This window comes from Semicossyphus pulcher, unplaced genomic scaffold (assembly GCF_022749685.1).
Source record: "Semicossyphus pulcher isolate SPU_LCO1_2020_fin unplaced genomic scaffold, fSemPul1.0.p SCAF_17, whole genome shotgun sequence".
NCBI classification, from domain to species: Eukaryota; Metazoa; Chordata; class Actinopteri; order Labriformes; family Labridae; genus Semicossyphus; species Semicossyphus pulcher.
The window spans coordinates 20,162,588-20,184,684 of NW_027211681.1; the positions used below are offsets into that span (position 1 = coordinate 20,162,588).

The 22,097-nt window shown below is 43.0% G+C and overlaps 1 protein-coding gene across 1 annotated transcript in view; it reads right to left on the reverse strand.

Annotated features, from left to right (window-relative positions):
• The window catches only part of cacna1hb (calcium channel, voltage-dependent, T type, alpha 1H subunit b), a 56,504-nt gene extending 40,356 nt beyond the window's left edge, over positions 1-16,148 (reverse strand). The window contains exons 1-5 of the mRNA XM_069665263.1: positions 15,877-16,148; positions 5,905-5,998; positions 5,592-5,725; positions 5,109-5,206; positions 2,480-2,639 (exon numbers count right to left, since the gene is read on the reverse strand). Of these exons, the coding sequence (XP_069521364.1) occupies positions 2,480-2,639; positions 5,109-5,206; positions 5,592-5,725; positions 5,905-5,998; positions 15,877-16,148 (758 nt within the window). The remainder of the gene's footprint in view (positions 1-2,479; positions 2,640-5,108; positions 5,207-5,591; positions 5,726-5,904; positions 5,999-15,876) is intronic.
• Between the last annotated feature and the right edge of the window lie 5,949 nt (positions 16,149-22,097).

Here is a 22,097-nt window from a genome sequence, read left to right on the forward strand (position 1 = left end):
TCTAAACTACACATTTCTGGATCGATTCGGATAAAGTTTGAACAGTGTTTCTGGAAGATAAATCATTTCTTAACCTTTTGTCTGAACAAAAGGTCTGTTTTCTGTAAAAAACAGAAAGACAGTATAAAACACACCGGGGTGCTAAAGGAGGAAATGAGGAAACAGAGAGAGAATCAGAGATGAAGGAAAGAGGGAGGGTGCACTGAAGAGATAAGCAATCAATCATGTGTGGTGTGGAGAGGGGTCACAGAGCAGCGCTGCTCACTCACTTCTTATTAGAAAAGGTCATTTTGTTTGTTGTGAGGCAGAAAGAAATCCAAATTACAGACTGAAAACAAAATCTATACAAGGATTTGTTGTGTGTGGGAATGCATGAACTTATGTACATCAGGTAGCTGTGACCAGATGTGAGGAAAGCAGGAGCCAGTAACAACATGATATTGCTTTTTCGATACAGCTGTAGTATGTTTGAAATGCAATCACAGACTCCTGCTGCCTCGTTTTTGGACAGTGCTGATGCTTTTGTTTTTGTCTTTTTTCATCATTGGGGAGAGAGAGAGAGGGAGAGAGAGAGAGAGACTGAGAGAGAGAGAGTAAACTTTATTGTCCCTGAGGGGGAATTTGCTTGGGCTGAGTGCTTTGGTTTTGCTGCTCCACATAAAAAACATCATAAAAACATGAGCAGCTTTTGAGACGATGCTAGAAAGTTGCTTCACATAAGAACATCTTAAAAACATAACATCAGTCATCATGCTGCTGCAGTCATTTATACTGAGCTGCTCCAGCGTGTCAGCAGAGAGTTATTGGAAAGTAAAAGCAAAGTCACATCTTGAGAAATATTAACATTATGTCAATGTACGTTGGAAGTGTTTTATTTATTCAGCTGTTTTTTTTACATTATCTTATTGTGATTTGGACATTTTGTGTGTATACATTTTATCTCTATTTACAGGGGTGTGGATTTTAGGGACGGCGAGTGTTCTGGTTTCCGTTTGTACTACGCTTGTAGTCCAAGTAGTATTGACCAATCACGTATCAGCATGCTGTATGCAGGGAAAACAGTCCGTGTGGAGAGCAAAAGCAGGCGGAACGTAATGCGCCGTAATGACATCCCGGCTCCCATCAGCGTGATCTGACAACGACTTAGCTTCTTATTAATCTCTATAAACAGACATCTGCATGCTAACAGCTAACAATGTGCTCTAGATCTAAAATTCAACTCGAGATAAATTCCCTTGACGCTGTGTCACGAAAGCCGATCAGATTTCCCAACTTCCTCGAATGCATCAGAAATGATCGATCCGACCTCCGTTCAACAAACGAGCATTTTAAAGTAGTTTTCTTCTCCTCTTGAGGACAGACCTGACAAAGCTTCATTTTTACTTTTTATTAATCTGCATCATGATTTCAGCAAAAGCAAGAGCCGTTAATTAAAGCAAATCACAAGAAAAACAGTTTCTTTTTCTGTGAACAATGCAGCACGCGGAAAAGGAAGTCTTGACTGGAAGTTGTTTATCGCTAACCGCTGGCTAAATCAGACACACCCGGCATGTTCACCGTTGTCCTGGATCCGAGATTGGTATATATTTAATATTGGATTGAATCCATTTATTTATTTTTTCCTTTTTGAAGAGCTTTTTAACATTTTTTGAAAGCTGCGTTTTATTATAAGTCATGACTGTAAAATCACTATAAACAGGAGCCAAAATCAACACCGGGCATCAGCCAAATAAAGGTTAAATGAGCAAGTAGCTGGTAGATTTACTTCACTCACCTACCAAAAACAAATCAGCAGTAATCTATTGAGTGAAAATTTGGCGAATGGACAAATAAATGAACTTGTGTCCTGATTATATAACTATTAATTACTTATATCGGACTACTCTAAAAGGCAATGTAAAGGCTGTTCCAAAACTCAACATAGACCACCAACACCAATGTCAGGGATTATTATCTAAGCTGCAAGGTTGACCAGATGTGAGGCCACGAGGTGAACATGATGTTTGCTGATGTTATGTGATATTATATGACTGTGTTTGTGAGCATGTGAGCTGGAGCGTGAGAGAGAGGGAGCGACGGCGTTACAGCGACAGTCAGACGGTGATCGAGCGCGGCATGAGGGATCATGTGGGAGAGACCAGGAGTGACAGTGAATCTCTGAAGGTGGGTGCAGAAACAGCCCCTTAGTGTCTGAATAACGACACACACATTTCACTTATCCTCCTTAATCCCCTGATTTGTGATCTCTAATGCTTGAGGTTCCAGTGAGAAAACACATTTGCACATTTACTTCCTCCCAGACGGAGCTGATTAGAGAACAAACAGGATCAGACTATCTGTGATATTGATCCCCTCTTAGAAATAACAGCTGGGTGAAAGAAGCTAATCAGTCGTGAGCAAACTTCAGACTGCGGGGTTCGGAGTAATGAGGCCAGCGCATCCCGGAATGTGACATCTGTCGGGTTTTATGCTAACTCACATCTTGACATCCTCTCCCATGAAACAGCGGTTCCTCAGAAGCCCCGCCCACAGCTGCACGCCGACGATGCCGAAGATGAAGAAGACGAAGAAGCACAGTGCCAGCACGTTGCCCAGCATGGGGAGTGTGTCCAGGAGGAGGGTCACCAGGATACGCATGCCTACCAACACACACACACACACAGCACAAACACCATAAGTAACTTCAACTGAGCATATGTGCATTTAAACGTTAATGTAAGTCACAAAAAGTGTTCACCAGCCAGGAGAAAATCCTTTAATGTATTCTGCAGGAAACTGGAGCAGTGCAATTAATTGAATGGGCAATAATTAGAGTTCAAACACTGATAATTGGCCTCCTCTCCACTCTGCTGAAGAGCACAGATCTGAAATCTTCCTCTTTGCTGCTTCTACTCTTGGCTACTTCAAACACACTCTCCAGTGTAACAAGAACTCAGTCTGCGCTCTGCCAAGGTCACAGAGTGTAGTAGAAACAAGTCAAGTTGGCCGGCCGGTTTGTGCATCGAGCTGTTAAGAACAACACGAGCATCACAATGATTCTCATGACTTTGTTCCCTGTGCCCGGATTTGTTTACACATGCATCCATCAAAAGGAAAGCTGCAGCTGTTAAAAGGTGGGCAGCCTGGGGAAGTTACAGAAATGAAGTGGAATTTACAGTGCAGTCAGAGAGTGCAAGGACGGTGACACATCTTTCATTGTCTCCGCTGTGACTAATGAGGTTGCTGACTTTCAGCTGAGGGTGTTTCCACGTCTGATGATCAGTGTAGGAAGCGCATCTCATTTTACACATGCTCCACCAATTACAGGGGGCACAGAGTGGACTGGACAAGTTAACAGAAGAATATATCCTTCATACCATGGCTTTGTGAAATTCAAAGTGTTGCGTGTGCTACACAATGTTGACGAATAAACCGATTACACAACTGGCCAACCGCCACTTGCACAACAAACGATCCAATTTAAAACTGAAAGTGTCAGCTCTGTACATTAGCAGCAGCAGAATCACAGTCCAAAGAAGAAGTTTGAGAGAGGACCCAGAGCCACGTAAATAACAAGCCGACCAACAGCGTTAAAGATGGCTTAAGTCATACGCATACAGGCAGACGGACAGTACCTTCTGGGCGCTATGAGGAAAATAAACAGTCGGACAGAATGGCAAGACTAAAGCTGCAGCATTTAATCTATAAGTAAGTCAAACTAAAGAAAATAAATTCAACTATGACAGTCCTTTCATCGTTTCAGTCATTTTTCAATCAGGAAGGTCAAACATTTGCTGATTTCAGCTTCTTAAATTTGAGGATTTGCTTCTTTTTGTTGAATAATATGATAGAAAACGTGATTAAAGCTCCTGTGAGGAGTTTTTCACTGGTTATGAAACAGACTGAAATTAATTCTGATGACTCTATATGAGCTACAAAAGCAAACCGAACATCAACGACAAGATTGATTATTTCTATATAGTTATTTTTAATGCCTGAAACTGCTGACGGGGGGGGGGGGGGGTAGGTGTCAGACGAAGCAATTAACTGCACGCTGACTTTGTTTACATTTTCCAGAGCAAACATTTAAAGTGAGTGATACATATGACTGTTAAAGAAAGCAGGAGGAGATTTTTTATTAAAAACCACCACTTACGCATTTACAGGACAAAATCAGAGAAGAGGTACGGCTTTGTCCACAGGGGGCGCCAAAATCAACACAAGCAGAAAGTTCCTCACAGGAGCTTTAAAGACGGTTTGTTTGACAAACAAGATATTTGGAAGACATAACCTGTGAAGAGCATTTTAAACATGTCTTTAACATTATATAGTCCAAAGGATTATTCGAATCCTCTTGAAAACAATTGACAGATTATTCAATAATGAAAACAGACATTAGTTGCAGCCCGAGGCAGGACGGCAATAATATAAGCCTCTTGTTGTCCAGACACCCATCTTCTCTTCCTGTGTGAGGGAGCCATATAACGTCAAATTTCAAATTCTGTCATGTCAAATATTTGTTGCTGGTACTCTTTATTGACCTCTACTGATTTTACAAGCCTGCCCTCACCCATTAAAGTTAATTATTTTTTGCCGTCTACTGTCTGTCCCAATCCATGTAAATGCAGCTTTACTTTACCTGGCATTATCAGTAACGCCAATGTTGTCTGAAGTTTCTTAACTCGTGGGATATTTCCCTAAGACCAACAGACTTCAGGAGAAGCTTGCCATATGTCCTGCGGATGCTCTGCCTGCCCTGTACTGCAGTCATCTCCACTTGTTTCTTGTGTCGGAGGCTTAAATCTGGCCTCAGTAAGTCAAACACACAATGTGTTGGATTGCTGTGAGGTCAGCGACTTGTCCAGTCAAGAGCGTTATACGCTTTAAACATGAAAATCTCCTTAGTTGCCCTCTCACTTCTCTCTTTTAAAGTCTCTGACCTGCTGCTTTGTCCTGACGTGAGAGGAGTGTTTTGGTGCTCACACAAATTGGAAAATGAGCACACTTTAAAGCTTTTAAAAATGAAAGTCAGCAGTTTAATTTAAAATCCAATGAGCTTGAGCACAGAGCCAAAACAATGAGAGACAATAAAAAAAAGTGTAAGTTGGAGAAAGAGGAGAGAAACTCACTGGGAACTCTGTTGATGGCTCGCAGCGGGCGGAGAACCCGGACCGTCCTGATAGCTGATAGGCTGACGTTGTGTCCGTCAAGGGAGTACTCCAGCATTCTGCAGAGAGGGAAAGCCACCGCTGTGTCACCGGCATCCTGATCAGCCTGACCTTGGCAAACCCTGAATGTCTGCAGGGAATCCAGCAGGACGCAGTGCAGCGTCTCTGGGATACAGCGCCTTTTAACTACCAATCACTGAGGTCTCTGTCTCTCAGGACCGAGTGATGCCATTGTCATTCTACTGAGCCATCACACACACACACAACACCCGCGTGCACACACACGCTTGACATTTAACTGGCATTAAACAAGTGTCTAAGCTTTACACAAAACACACACATACACACACACTTTTGGCTCATATTTAATGTCACATGCGCATGTTTGTGCGTGTGCATGAGGCTGTGTGTGTGTGTGGGTGTCTGTGTCCGTCAAAAACTCACCCCACTAAAACGATGAAGAAGTCCAATCTGTTCCATGTGTCGCCAAGGTAACCGCTCTGACCTATGACCCCGAGGGCCACCATCTTCACCACCATTTCCCCGGCGAAAAACACAAAGATGCCATCGTCCAGAGCCTTCACACACACATTCACACAGCGCACGCACACACACACACACACCCAGAGGATTAGCGTCAACAGATTAAGTGGGAAAAAATTAAAGCCAAAACTTTTCAGACCCTTGATAATAAAGTCTCAAAGCGAGAACATAATTAGTTTGTAATTGTGTTTGAATGTGTGTGTGTGTGCTTTACCTGCAGCAGGAAGGGGGTGTGGTCACAGGGCTGGAACATCCCCAGAGTCACACAGTTCAGCAGGATGGCCAAAATGCTCACTCGCTCAAACCATGTGACACGAGGTTAAGGGTCAACACGAGAGCAGAGTTTGGACATCGATAACAATCACATGATTCAATATTTAATGAAGCTGTGTAGCTCGCAGACTTGGGGAGTAATAGAATACAAGTAAGCGGCGTCACATAATTAGGATACAAAAAAAAGGCAACTGTATTCTGTTACAGTTAGAGGAAAAAAAGAGGTAATTAGATTACAGACACACTGATTAAAAATGGCCGTTACCAGCAGGATTACAATTAAAAATACATTTTGAAATGAAGACGATATAATACCAAAGATGCTCTATAACAGCTGCCGTCTCATTTCTAAACCGTCCGTCTGACCGTCTCTGATAACACCGTGCACCTGCACATGTTACGACACTTCACGACACACAGGTCTCACACACCTCAGTTACCATCAACAGTCTGCCATTGCCATGGCCTGCGGTGAAACAAATGCTTTCACTCGGTGAAATTTCACCATCATTTTGTCTTCAAAGGAGAGAATGGGAGCCAGGTCACAGTACAGTGTAGTAGCCTTTTCCCACTGAAACGAGTGTGTTGACACAGGTTTTTCAGACTCGGGAAGACCCGCTTATAGATGCCGATTGTCTCTGTTCCCATTGCAAGTGGAGTATACTCCTGTCGGCCTCTTTTCTGCTGCGTCACCGTCTGACATCTCAAACGCGCCTGAAACAAGGTTAATAAACAGTGAAGATGTTAGACGGTGGTTAGGGCTTTTTTTGTATCTATTACTCATTCAGTCTGTGTATCAAACTCAGCACAGACAAATTTGGAACGATGTTCGAGCGCTGCTTGGACGGAGACGGGCAGAATTTGTAGCTGAGATGACAAGGAGTCACAAAGGTTACTGATGGAGCATAACACGTCAGACAGGGGTAGATTAGCGTGTTGACACAGGTTTTGTGTTCCCATCAATGCCGATCGGAGCCGAGGCAATAATTACCCGGGTCTACTGCGGAGTCATTTGACCCGGGTCTGAAACTTTCCCAATAAGTAAAAAAAAAAAAACGGATGCTAGAGGGTTTTTTGGCCGGTGGGAAAGCGGCTCAAGTTATGCCTTCCGGTTGTGAAAATGCTGTCCTTATCCAAGGACTCGACTTCCAATTTAAAGAAACATGTACAGGTAAGGACAGGTAAGAACATTTCAGGATCAACTGTCAATGTTAGCTGCACAGAATTCCAGTTAAAAGACTACTACTAAAAAATAGTTTGTGACTCTGGTGATGGCCGCGGGCGGGATGGAAAGCACAAAAGCACTGACATCTCTTTTCAGATTTAGTATTGAAGTAATCCAAAAGTAACTAAAAGTTATCAGTAATGTTACTTTAAATTGCGATACTTGGATTAGGTTACTGATTACATTTTTTAACAGGTAATTAGTAACTGTGTTGCAATACATTTTTAAAGTAACCCTCCTAGCCCTGGTAGCTCGTTAGACTGAGTGACAGGAGTTTCGGCCAATCACAACAAGCCAAGTAAATTGCTACTCATAAATCCCACATTAGCTACAGCCAGGTGTCCTCGTCTTTGCCTGAACTAGAATTTTCCAGCTCAAAATCCAAGTTGAAAATGTACCGTCAGAGCCAAAAGGTTTACAGCTGCATTGTCCATGTTTTTCTATCAACTCTACTAAATGTTGGATCCTCCGGCTTCGATCTGCAGACTGCGAAGACCGCAGGAAATGATCCACGTAGTTTTCATTCTCATCAAACCATTCAGCGACCCCTGTGTGCCCTGTGTGAATCATCTGCATTCATTATGTTTCTCCGCTCATTTATTCAGGTTTTGCCTTTGACTTGTGACCCATCTGAAAGGAGGCATTAGGCAATGGTAATGTCTAAAGCAACCCTGAGGAAACTAAGAGACGTTTTTGTTTAGAGAAACTTCTGGACATGTCTATCTTTTAGTGCACAAAACAGTACCGGAGCACAGAACCGAATGTACCAACCTAGAAGAAAAAAATATTTCTATAAGGGTAGAAATGTGCAATAATAGGCCGAAATGCATCAACTTTAATTTACTAGCACTTCTTCTGACGAGACGTTTTGACATGTTTCATGTTCACGACTACAAAAGAAAGACAGCTTCCATGACGGCAACACATTTGAAGTCAGTGTAAGTGTAAACTAGTGTACAGTGTGTGTTTGCTGCTTGCTAGCTGTCAAACAGGAAGAGGGAGAGCGACTCAGATGTGAAACGCAGGGAGGTTTAAAAGGGGAAAAATAGTCTGAAGTAGAACTTGAAATGAAGGATTGTGTTGGATTCAAACAAACACACACACACACACTCGCATTTGTTCGAAAATGTGAAAACTGCCGAATGGTTGACAGCGATGTATTCAAGAACCAAGGACGCATACATAACACAGCCAGGAGCATACACACGGACGCATACACACTGACACATGTGCGCACACACATGCCCTCACACGCTGAGTCCCCTTTCCCCGGACACTTTGCTCTCGAGAGGGCGGAAAAATTAATGAGAGTACAATCCTTTATCACCCTTGAGACAGAGAGAGAGAGGGGCAAGGGAGAGAGAGAGTGTGTGTGTGTGAGAGAGAGAGGGAGGGTGAGAAAGAGAAGAAAGAAGGAGAGACAGACAGAGAGTGAGAGGGTGAGATAGAGAGAGGGCAAGAGAGGGAGTTAGAGGGAGCGAGAGAGAGAGAGAGAGGGCAAGGCAGAGGGAGTTAGAGGGAGCGAGAAAGAGAGAGAGAGGGCAAGGCAGAGGGAGCTAGAGAGATTGAGAGAGAAAAAGAGAGAAAGAAAACGAGATTGAGAGAGTGAGAAGGTGAGAGAGAGAGAAAGGAGTGAGAGAGAGAGAAAAAAAGAGAGAAAGTGAGAATGGGTGACAGTGTGAAACAGAGAGAAAGAGAGAGAGTGAAAGAGAGCAAAAGAGAGAGGGGGAAAGAAATAGAGGAAGAGAGAAAGAGAGAGAGAGCGAAAGAGAGAGGGGGAAAGAGATAGAGGAAGAGAGAAAGAGAGGGAGACAGAGACAAAGAGAAAAGAGAGAGAGAGGGCGAGAGAGAACGGGGGTAATCCAGTGTCCTCCCTTTGCTGTGGTTGCCATGGGAACCCCCATCTCACCGTGGGAACTGACTTCTGAGTTTCACAATCGGCTTGCATCCTGTCTGGACTGGAACACAATTAATACACACAAACAAACAAACACACACTTACATAAACACACACACACACACACACACACACAATAGAAAACAATGTCCTCCAGCACAACTCTCACTGACGCAGCCGTCATTTCCTCACTGCTCCCTCTCTATAAGTTACAGCAGCTTAGGTAACCCTGTGTGTCCATAATACACACACACACGCATAGTTAAACACGAGACGGGGCGGGGTCAAGGTGTGAGTGATGGATGAGATGGGAGTTTTTCCACGGTTGGCCCATCATTCAGCACACAGAGGGGACGTCCTCTCCTCCGTCTCTCTGTTTCTTCTCCCTTTATCTCCCCTCACACTCAACCTTTCCCTCCATCATCTCTCATTTTCCTCCACAGCCCTTTTCCCCTCTCTTTGGCCCAATTATTTTCTGCTCCGCTCCGCTCCTCCTGCTCTCTGTCTCTCTCCCTCTTCCTTTATATAGTGCGGTATAATTTCCCATCATCATTCCATATCATTTCTCGCATATTCCCTCCTTTTTTTTTTTTGCCTCTCTCATTCTCTTCCATGCTCTGCTCTCCTTACTCTCCGAACTGCTTCCCCTCTGCGCCCTCTCCGTCTCTTTCTGCCATCATCCACATACGGCCGCCCTTGGGTACAGCTTAAGTCTCAGCCAACAGATAAACTACAACGACATTTAATAATTAACACCGTCAGAGAGATGGACGGGTGAGAGATGGAGATTTAGATACAAGGGAGAGGTGGAGGAGAAAAAAAGAGACGGGCCGTGAAACAAGTGCAATTAGAGATGAGGTGAGGAAAAATGGCTTGATGCCAAGGTAGAGAAAAAAAAAGCCGAGCAGCGGGCTGAGAGAGGTTAAGACCCTGACGATTCGAGCTTTAAGTGTAAACAACTGAAAACGTTACGTCGCCCACACACTCCTTCTCCTCCTAATTGCCTCGTCCTCTCATTCTACCTCCCTCTCCCTCCTCCTCCTCCTCATCATCACCCACGTCTCCCATGATCTCCACCTCTCGAACTGTCTCTCCTTGAGTGCCAACACAGGTAATAAAGGTCAGGCAGACATTATAAATCAAATCAGATCACATCACCCTGATCTTTCTGGCATCATCCTCCACCCTTGGCTCCGATACGCATGCTAAGGCCAGCGTGCGGGAACGTTTTCATATGCAACATTCATTAAGTTAAAAGGATCATCCCTGGGGACATGCGGGCCGTCTGGATACGACAAGGTTTTTTTTTTTCTTTATGCATGCTTGAGTAGGTTTTCCAGAGTGTTAACACTGTTTCATGAGGCACCCTTTATGCAAGGTTAAAGGTTAAATCTCACAGCTTTATACATCAGTTAAAAACCATTAAGAAGAACGAGCTCCGGGCTGATTGTAAAAACCACTTTGGCTGGTTTAATATCCTTCTCCCACATGACACTTGATTTGTTGAACAGGAAGGAGGACCTCTCGAGTGGACCACCGGACCACTTGACGTGTGGAAAAGCTCTACAGAGAATGTGCTCTTAGACAATTTATTAGCTTAGCTTTAAAAAAAAGTACTTACTGCAGACTTAATGGATTGTCCTGAAATCCCTTCACTAATGGCTAACTAATATCTATAATTACAGACCAGCTAGCTTATAAGACTAAAGTCCTTTTAAACTAAAACATGGTATATTTTCATTAGCCAAGCTAGCTGTTGGTTGTTGGTTTACCACTTTGGTGCAGGCTGAAATATTCCAAACCATCAAAGACCGACCCTTTGTCATCGCTCTTGGTGTCTCATACAGATGCACAAGAAACCCACTAGCGTCTGCATGAGATGCAAAGTGTTCAACTAACAGTAAACACATCTGCACTAAGATGCTCAAAGAAACTGCCATCAACGTTTGGGGGCGATGGGTGGGTCAAACATCAAAGGACGTTTACCAAGCAGGCTACTGTTCGAGTGCCGTGTGAAAGTTCGAGTAGTATCGACCAACCACGTACCAGCAGGCTTTGGTCACATGCAGGAAAAAAGACAAGACAGTGTCGAGAGCAAAAGGGGTGGAACACAATCCGCTGTCCCTGTGTGTGTTACCGTGTTACCATCAGCAGTCATCATTTTGCTTTTATTCATCTCTGTAAACAAACATCTGCACGCAAGTTCAGCTTACAATCCCCTCTTCGAGGCTGTCTCTCAACTCCATTCTCCCTTCTTAATTTGCTAGTCGGACTGTAAACAATGCAGCACACAAAAAAGGAAGTCTCGGCTGGAACTCCTTTGTCCCTAACCATGGCGACACTGGACGCCCCGAAAAGTTAGCCGTTCGCTCCCAGAGGCTATAATGTCGCCGGACCATAGCAGGTGGGTACAGAGATTGTAACACACCGAATCTCTATTTACAGATTCTACATAGAAATGTAGGGATGGCAAGTGTTCTGGTTTCCGTTTGTACTACGCTTGTAGTACGAGTAATACTGACCAACCACGTATCAGCAGGCTGTGGGGCATGCAGGAAAAACAGTCAGTGTGGAGAGCAAAAGCAGGCAGCTCCCATCTGACTATGATTTAGCTTCTTATTAATCTCTATGAACAGACATCTGCAGCAAGTTCAGCTAACAATGCGTTCTAGATCTAAAATTCTGCTTGAGACATTCCTTGACGCTGTGTCACGAAAGCCGTTCAGCCTTTAAATTTTCCCGACTTCCTCGAATGCATCAGCAATGATCCAACCTCCATTCAACTAACGAGCATTTTAAAAGCAGTTTTCTTCTCCTCTTGAGGACAGACCTGACAAAGCTTCATTTTTACTTTTTATAAATCTGCATCATGATGTTGAAATTGAAAAACTTAAGACCCGTTAATTAAAGTCAAGTGTGCCTCAACAAACAAAACAGGCAGTTTCAAGTTAACTCTGTGTTTGAAAGAAAGAAAGATGCTGCAGACGGTATCGGGCATCCGTGTGAGGAACCAAAAGATTGTGACCAGGTGGGTATTGATTAATGAGGAGAAAATGCGAATGAATTTGTGGTTTTGAGTAAAAATATAAACAACTGATGCTGTGCTGAAGGGTTGCACACCCAGAGAATGAATTAATATTACTGTCATGATCCCATGATCACAACATAGCGCCATCATCAAGTCAAAACTTAAATTTGTCGAACACTTTGGTCATGACAAAATATCTTAAACTTACAAATAACTTTTAATGATTAATGGTTAATGGTTAAGGGTCAATCAAACTGGGATTCAATGAAAAAGTAGCATCTTTACTATCAAGAATAGAAAAGAATAAGACGAGTAGCGAGTATCATTGATGTGGATCTAGTTGCTCTTTGGTAACTTTTGTGTTGGGATCATAGACTGTAAAAAAAGATGGACAAACTATAAAATCAAAATACACGTCAAATACATTTTTCTCAAACATGGTTTCTGTCATTAAAGTGAGTTCTTATCATGCTGATTTATTTTTATAAGTTATTTGATGCTGTAAAAAGGATGACTGACAGCTCTGTCGACAAACACATTCTGTTCTGGATCAGCAGAGTAGAGGAGGAACAGCGAGAGGAAACGTAAACAATCACTACAGTCATTCAAGTTTACATATCTGTGAACGCCTGCTTCAGACCGACACAAAGAAGCTGTTCTGCTGTTAAATACACTGACGTGCGGGTCAGTTATTTAAGTGTGTGTTTTGGTTAGCAGAAGTGGCTACAGCGGCTCCACCCATCAATCTCTACTGTGCAACTCTACCTCCAAATGACGTCACCATTGCAAGACGGCAGCGCCCGTCACATTTTGGCTTCAATTTCATTCAACGAGAGCAGATGACGCGTCTGCTATCTATATATATACAGTCACTGGTTGGGATACAGTTCTGTTTAAAACTACAGTTGTGATTATGTTTTGTCTGACACACATTAGGGCTACGCAATTAATTCCTTCGTCCTCACAATATATGCATTCACAATAAACACATTGCAAAAGTCTGTATTTATTGCAATGGATAAAAAAAATATATCAAGCCGCACTTTCTCACTCAGCATGTGAACGTTTCACCTACTGGATGGAGCCCTGGGTATAATGGCCATGCTTTCACACCATGCAGCCAAAACTAACAACCAGCTACCCTCAGACTAATTGGTGTCAATTTAGTGGTGGACAAAAATAAAACGACTATTTGGAAACAGTTTGGATTCAGGATGGACATGTTGCAAACACAGGTAAACATTCAGAACAGATCATATCGTTGTCGTAATATAGAACAATGTTTACTTATAATCCATCAAGTCTGCAGTTAATACATTTATTTCACATATAGGGGTCCTCCTGATTAATAAAAACGGTGGTAGTTTCCTCTTCTCTTTGCTGCTTTGACCCACTATTTATTCTGGACTCCTTACAAACAGACTTGATTAAACATAACCCAGTTTAGCTTGATGTACAGCGTGTGTGTGAGAGAGAGCAAGAAAGAGGGAGAGAGTGCCTGAAACCAAGACCAAGTTAAGTTACTGTCAAGTTGTCAAGTCCTCTGGCTCCGCCCCCTACGAGTGTGACAGCTGGTAACCATGGAAACACTTGCTGGAATCATGCTAATTGGCTGAAATGATTGTGACAGCTCAGCCTAGTTTGAGTAAGACCTCCTCCAATCCATCGTTGTCTCCCTACCACGCATGCACGCACGCGAGCATGCACGCACGCACACCTCAGCCCAATTAAAAAGCAGTTTACAAAAAGGGAGAGAGAAAAGAGGGATGAGCGGGAGGACGAGGGATTGATATAGAGAAAAGAGGGATGAGAGTAGGAATAGAAAGAGAAGAAGAAGAAAGGCAGGCAGGGAAAGGTACTTGTATAGGAGTGACAGATACAGCTTTTCTCATCTTTAAACAAAAGGAAACGCTCTGAATGTTTCATGCACTGCTGAATAAGTTATGTCCTGTGTGAGTGTGTGTGTGTGTGTGTGTGTCTTCCCCCGCACCTCCCCGACATGTGTGCGCGTGTTTCCGCGCGTGTCGTATGTTTTAACACTTTAAAGGAGCGTGATGACGGCCACACGGAAAGCTCAGCACTTCACAAAGTAGAAACGTGAAATAAGAGGAATCGATGTAGCTTGGAAGGAGTACAAGAGAGCGTTACATAAGAGCCAAAGACAATCTTGTTTTTGTTCCAAGTCAATTTGGGTGGAGGGATGTACAGTATGTTGTAAACATGGCACAAAGGGAGGAGGGCTGTGTTTCAGAGAGGGAGGAAATAGAAGGGAAGGAGATAGGAAATTAATTTTGTAATATGAAGAGAGTGCAAAAAAACACGGCAGAAGGCAAGACGGGGTCACCTCAGGGGAAAATGCGACTTCCAGCACTTGGGGACGGCCCCCACCCCGGTGCGCTCACATTAACGTCCCTGTCGAACAACGTCCACACACATTACATCCCCCGCAGATCACTCACAGAAACACACAAACACCCACACACACACACACACACACACACATACACAGTGGAAGTATAAAGTTTAAACAGACATAACATAAAGCAGGACACATGCTGGTAGCCGTTCTGTACGGACAGCTGTAAGAAGACGGACAGACGGACCGACTGATGCACAAAAACAAACAAATACAGCAATCGGAAGTAACCGGGCCGGGCTACGCTGTTGCCAAGCAACCAGGTGATTCCTCTAAAGAGCCTCTCCATGGGAGATTCCCTCGCTTGTGTGAGGGCATTCACTAGCTGGTGTGTGCGTGTGTGCTTGCAAGTGTGTGTGTGTGTGTGTGTGTGTGTGTGTGTGATGGCGTTTGTTTGTAAGTGTGTCCGCTAAGTTAGTGCTGACACAGTGAGCGTGCCCAGCAGGCTACAGACGAGCTTGCTTCTTGGCATTTGTAGTTTTTTTCCTTTTCTTATCCTCTTGGTGTACATTTTATTTATTCAGCAATTATGTATTTATATTTTATAGAGTACACAGAGTGCTGACGGTGGCAAATACCCACAGACGGGCACAGACAGGCGCACAATGAGACACGCGCACGCACACACAGGCACACATGGAGTCATAAGCAGGGGAAAATATTCAATTTGGAGAGTTTGACAAATCCCTGAGGTGTTGCTGACGTTTAGGCATGCTTCGGAGTATTCATAGCCACACACACACACACACACACTACAGCGCTGACGACTACACACACACAATCGCACCTTCACGTCTACAGCAGAAGTGGTTGAGACAGAGAGTGAAAGACAGGGAGGGGAATGGGAGGTGAGACGATGAAGACAGAACCGGAGCGAGGTCCGGGAGGTGACGTGAGTTTTTACTATTTGTGACTCCTTCTGCCGTACAAATGGAGGCCAGTAACAATGCAACTGACAGGCGGCTGTAACCCTGGAGATTCATTAGGGCTTGTCACTATGGAAACCTCCAATCAGGGAAAAATGTTGGCCATCTTTTCCAACAGCTAATGGGTCCAAGGAAATACCTGAGGTATTCCAAACACACACACACACTCACACAGATACACACACATGCACAGCACTGACCCTCTTCTCGTCTCCCCTGTGTTTAAGCGTAAAGTAAACATCGAGGCGTGAGGTGCCTTGTAGGTCCAAAGGCTTTGAGAAAGCACAGAGCTGAAACACAAACAGACAATTCCTCTCTCACACATTATAAACAGCAACACGCTCATTCACACACACACACACACACACACACACACACATGTTCGCAGTGCTTCAGGTGCACTCCCGGCAGTAAAGGATATGGGTGGCAGACGGCTCGGAGGCACCAGGAGCGGGGCGGGGTGGTTTGGGTCAGTGCCAAGAGAACCACTGGTGCTAGAGAGGGGTACGGCAGCTCCTCCGTTTCCTCCTCCTCCTCCTCCTCATCCTCATCCTCTTCTTCCTCCCCGTCCCGCTCCCTCTCCTCTCTCTCGACTGACACATGCACCCTCTCCCCCTCCTCCTCCTCGTCCCCTTCCTCCTGCGTTGGTCCTCTGCGCTGCTCATGCAGGTCTGGGTCCTGGGCGCCCGTCATGGCCGTGCTGGAAACAGCCTGAACCTAAAAAAAAAGGGTGGGCGAGGGGGGCAACATATGGATGCGTGTGTGTATCCATGACAGTGTTGTGTGTGTTTCTGCTGTGTTGCCTTTTGGCTGGCACTGCAGCTCTGCAAAACAAAAACCGGAACTGCGCTGACTGTCAAGCCTGCCATCCTGTCCACGAGACCCTTCACCCTCTAGCAAAGCAGCACAGGAAAAAAAAAAACACTTCTCTGAAACAACAAGCGACCTTCAGGAGAAGAACCACAGCCGGCGAGCAGCCCTGTGCAGGAAATATAAATCTAAATAAACCCAAACAGAAGGAACCAATAGATGTGAAAAAGGTGCAAACACAAGAGTCAGAGGAGGCAACAGGAAGCACTAAGACCCCTTCGTTATAATCCTGCAGCTGTACAATTCAATGATGACAACAGGCCATTACTGCTGATGCTTTAATCCAGACTGGCTTTAAACAATCTGGACATACAGAGATAAAGTAGCTTAGACGGTTTTTTCACATTGCAATGAGGAGAATAAAGTGAGGAGTTTGGTGCTAACCCTGTCAGCTATTTCTTGATTTCATTTACATTAATTTCTACTCATTATGGTGAGTTTCACTCATATATATTTTTCCTTTAACAGTAATTGAAGGTAAAATCTCATGAAACACAGTGACATTGTCCAGCTTCAGCAGCCCGTGGTTAATTCTCACAAGTATTGGAATATCACATCGGAAATGTCAAATTGAATGATAATCTCATTTTAATTAATAGCGTGATCATAAGAGTGGATTCACTTCCCGCTTTAGATTCCTTTTTCTTTTTAATTTCATCATATTTTCCGTTTTATTGAGCGGTATGCAAGTGGAGTTTGGCAGGAAAAGATGGGAGTTGGAGCATGTGACAGAGTCCACACTGTCACGAGTACACAGCGAACGCTCCTCACAGGTCCACAGTCTGCTCATTCCAATTGCTTATTGATCCCTGGAGAGATTCTGGCAAATTTATTCCAAAGATACCAATTTGTTATCGAGTTGGAGCAAGTGTTGGATTATTTGGAAAACGCATATAAAGAAGAATCAGGACAACAGAAGTCCGGCCAACCACGAGTCCATGCAGGGACATATACTCTCCCCCACAGTGTGACAGGACGACAGGAGAGCTGGCATGCAGGTTCACAGCGCAGGGAGGAGTGTATCAGTGTGAGTGCGTTTGATGAAAATAATGAGACAGAATCTGCCAGTATCCTTCTTTCCTGTGTATTTCCATTATGGGCACATATCCTAGACTGAGTGAGGAGTCCAGGGCCGCACAGTTTAAGGCGTTTTGTTGTGTTTGAATAGTAGCTGTTGGACAGACATCAATTCACCGTTGAAAAAAGAAAGGCATTCTTCTGCACAGTTAAAACCTGCTGATGAGTCCTTTCAAAACAGTTTAAAAAGTGATTATGAGCCTCCCTGTGCTAACAGCCAGGCCATGTGGAAATTCAATCATCCTACTGAATCTCAACCAGTCCCCAGAAGAAAATATATTCACACGTTTATAAGTCCTCTGAAACCCATTAAGATCTGCCTTTGCACTGCTCACACAAATGCACAAATTGCCCAAAATCTTGACCGAGAATTAACAACAGCTTCACGCTCAATGAGACCAGCTTGAATTACACTTACACTGCAGAAAATTAAACATTTAATTTATACTGTAAGTGTTACACAGGGACATCCTCCTGAAGGCAAACCTGTATCATGTACACTGACGACATCTATGTGCCTCTAGCATGTCCCAGCATTACTCTGGTTCGGGGCACACAAAGGAGAAACAGCCTGATTAACCCTATAATAAACTGTAGAATTATATAAAATGAAATATAGGTAAATACAGGTCTGTAAATGTTTGTGATATCATATTATGTACACAAATAGCCCTAACATATAGTAAGATAAGGTCACTAAGTTGTTATATAGTGCCAGAGACACTTTATAACCGCCTATGAGAATATTATTTTAATTTTTTCCTTGTTGTGGAAGACACACCGCCATTGACAAGGAGCGACATCATAGGATCTGGGCATTTTCTATCGTGTCACGGGCATTAACCCTGTGCAGAGCCCGGGACAGAAGGGCAAATAAAAGTACATTAAAGCACAAAGGATAAAAAGTTTGTCTAGCGTCCTTACCTGGGAGGAGCAGCGTCCATCCACCAGCGTCATTCACTCCGGGTCCGCCGTGCGCCCTGAGCTCCCGGAGCCCTGCTGCTCCATCTGAGAGCAGCCCGCTGGTCCTCTGCCTCCTCCCCCCTGCCGATATCCAAACTCAGTCCGTCAGTCGGGAGGTTGAAAAAGAAAGAAAAATGACAGAGGAATTTGACGCAGAAGTTTTATTAACCGGGAAAAGTAAAGTTAAATAGAACCAAGCGGCTCCCCGTGCGTCTGCGTCCCCTCAGCCGCTGGACACGCTCTGCGGTGTCAGGTACCGGAGTTCAGGCGCACCGGGGAGAGGGAGAGCCACGTCAAGCAAGCCAGAATGAGGCAGACCGGAAATGCTCGACTATTACCTTCAAAACAAGACCGTCTTATCCCGGAAACTACATTTAAAAGTCTAGAGAAATAATCTATAATCACTATATATTATTAAATACTCTCATTACTCTTTTAAAGCAAAAGACGAGCAGTTTTTTATATAATATAGATGAAAAAGACGACCTCGGCTAACCTGGTGGGCTTACGTTACTCACATATGCTGGGAACCAATGTTTTAGCATTTTTGTTTGAGCTACTTTTACCCAGTTTTACCGAAGCTAGCTGGCAATGCTACTAGCATACACATTACTGGTTGATTACGAGGGGTGAAGACCACTCTTTCGACTTTTCTGTAAGCATTAATTTAGTCCTGTCAACTGTCATTAACTAACTTAATAAGTTATTCATCGTGGAAGGAATACGAATTTCCCTTGGAAAAAATGGCTGCCCCAGACAAAACCGCTGAAATACGAGACTTTGTTTCCGTGGCAACATGACTGTTAGCTGCCGGTAAGCTAGGCTACACATGTTATGCTTGCAGTGTAAACCGCCAGCAACCGACTTTTTGACAGGTAATTTCCCCTATTTTATACTAACCTTTTAATTTGGTTGTTCAATTGCTGTTATTGGCCTGAATTACCTTGTGTTGTATCATCCTCATAGCTTCCATTCAGTGGGAAACCGTTCCAACATTCAAAGAAGCTAGTGGTGAGTGAATTTGAAACACCTAATAATATGGCACTATATCTTCTCCAATAACAGCTTTATTTTGAAAGTTTTGACTGGAGAACGTTAATCGTAATACTGTATAACTTGACAGTGATGGAGCAAGTCAGAGCATGTGACTTGTCCCCTCTCCTCCGCCTCACAGTACCTACACCTCATCCCAATATCCCTCTCTCTCTGTTTCTGCCTGGCGGTTGTCTCACCAGCAGCGACCCCGGACAGAGAGAGAGAGTGTGTGGGTGTGTGTTTGTGTGTGGGCGGTGGGGGTGCTGCTGTCATATAAGAGATGATGCTCCACAGTCACACTCAGCAGGGATGTCGATTCACTAAACCCAAGGATGTGGCAGAGCTCCAACACAATACCTTTGAATCAGCTTATGCCATGTCAGGTTTCAGAGGACAAGGAATTACTTATGACAGATACTGTACTGTATAGAATGTAATTTCCATAATAATGGACGAAGGAATATCGTGATCCTAAACTTAGGTAAGAGTAGCTGTACTAAAATGTAAAAATACTGCATTTATGTGCATTTATATGTTATCTAGCATTTTGATGTCTAAAAGCTCGTCAAGGTGTATATGTAGTTAGGCGGTTAAATATATCGCAACATAAAGTGACAATGTGTTTATAGTCAAAACTGTGGAAGAATCTCTAACTAAGATGTCAAATAGACTAAAACTAAAAAGTAAAATTTCCAACTCAAATGTAGATGTTGAAGCCTAAAAAAAGGGTTAAGTAAAGTATAACTTCCTATAAAATTATACACATTTAAGCCTGGTAGAGTAAATGTTCAAGCTTTGACTATAATTTACCTCCACTTAATTCATATCCATATAATGAATCCCATGTTTCTTATAAGTTCTCATTAAAGAAAAGATGTCTTTATTTTACAGTTATTGAGATGGAGGGGTGATACCAACAAGGCAGAAAGTGAAAATGGCAGACTAAGCATCCTTAACGTCTTAAAATAGAGCTGAAACTCAACTACTGCTCATTTTTCCTGGGGGCTCCATCCAATTCCCAAAAGGGCCCCTGGCAGTCCCAGGATCCCACTTCAGGATATATTAGAAGTACAATATATAGCAGGTCTCGGCAAACAGCTTACAGAGAGCACTAGTCCTAAACACTCCCCTGCTAGGTTTTTAATATCTACATATGGCCTCTAAATAATTCTGTGGGAATGTTTTGTTGGATGTTTACACTCCATTAGACAGAATACAAGAGTCCCACGGTAGTGACTCTGAGGGGCTATAATGCTCATTACACGCTAGAAAACAAATTTGGATGGTTTAAAAATAGACAACTGTGCTATTCTTAGATCCTACTAACTGTGCTGGAGAAAAGTCATGTGTGTTACCAAAAATTAAAAGGTTTTATCCTCTGTGCAGTAGCAATTTTAAACATCTTGGACTTCAGGCTCAACTCTACATTCCCAAAGTGTGATAAGACTTAGCGTCAATCAGAATTTAGTGGAGGAGTGATTGCATATGAACTCAACTTGAGCTAAATAAATCATATCCCAATGAGTGTTATACATACTGATACATGTTAAGACAAATCCAGGAAGTTCTTGCTGAGTTTTGAGCTCCAGTTCCACACACACAGTCAGTGTGTAGCCTGTGTTTGAAGTTAACTACATCTGTTCTGTTGGTACCTTGGCTATTTGGGGGAAAACAAAAAAACATAATGTAAAACATTTCCGAAGGAAAATTTGTGCGGATAATTCATGCTGAATATAAGCTTCATGTTCCCAAAATTTGCACCACTTTAGGGAGCTGGTTTCGTTCAGTAAGTAGAGCAGGCGCCCCATGTATAGAGGCTACAGTCCTTAATGCAGCGGCTGCAGGTTCGTCCCCTGTCCTTGGCCATTTGCTGCATAACATCCCCCACTCTCTCCCTCTTCTCACCATGTTTCCTGCCAATAAGGCAAAAATGGCCAAAAAAATGTGCACTACTTTATAAGCCCAAGCTGTTCTGAGCTAAGATTATCTTAGCTTGTAAGTTTTACCATTCAAACGTGTTTGCCAGCTAAGCATGTTAGCATACTTTTTTATTGATCTTAACCAATGACTATGATCAATTAAGACTGTTTGGGAGGTGGTTATTAGTTTACACTACAGAAAGGTAACTAATTAAATGAACTAGAAAGTATACTCTCTCCTAGATGTGTATTTGATGAGACAATATGGAGGTTACTTTAGAAAGATGCAACCAAAATGATCTCTTTTGAACGTGGGGGTTTGCAAATTTATACCATACGCTACCAGAAATGTTATGACCCACCAACGTTAGGTTTGCTAAAAAAAAAACATAATATCATAACATAACATAACATGAAATAATATAACATAAAATCATAACATAACAACATAACATAACAACATAACATAACATCATAACTTAACAACATAACATAACAATATAACATAACATTACATATGCTACCAGAAATGTTATGACCCACCAAAGTTAGGTTTGCTAAAAAAATCCATAATATCATAATATAACATAACAACATAATATAACATCACAACGTAACAATGTAACATAACATAACATAAAATCATAACATAATATAATATAACATAACATAACATAACATAACATAACACAACAACATAACATGACATCATAACATATCATAACATGGTAACATAGAAGGCAACCAGAATTTGCCAACAGTACAACTACCTCGTACG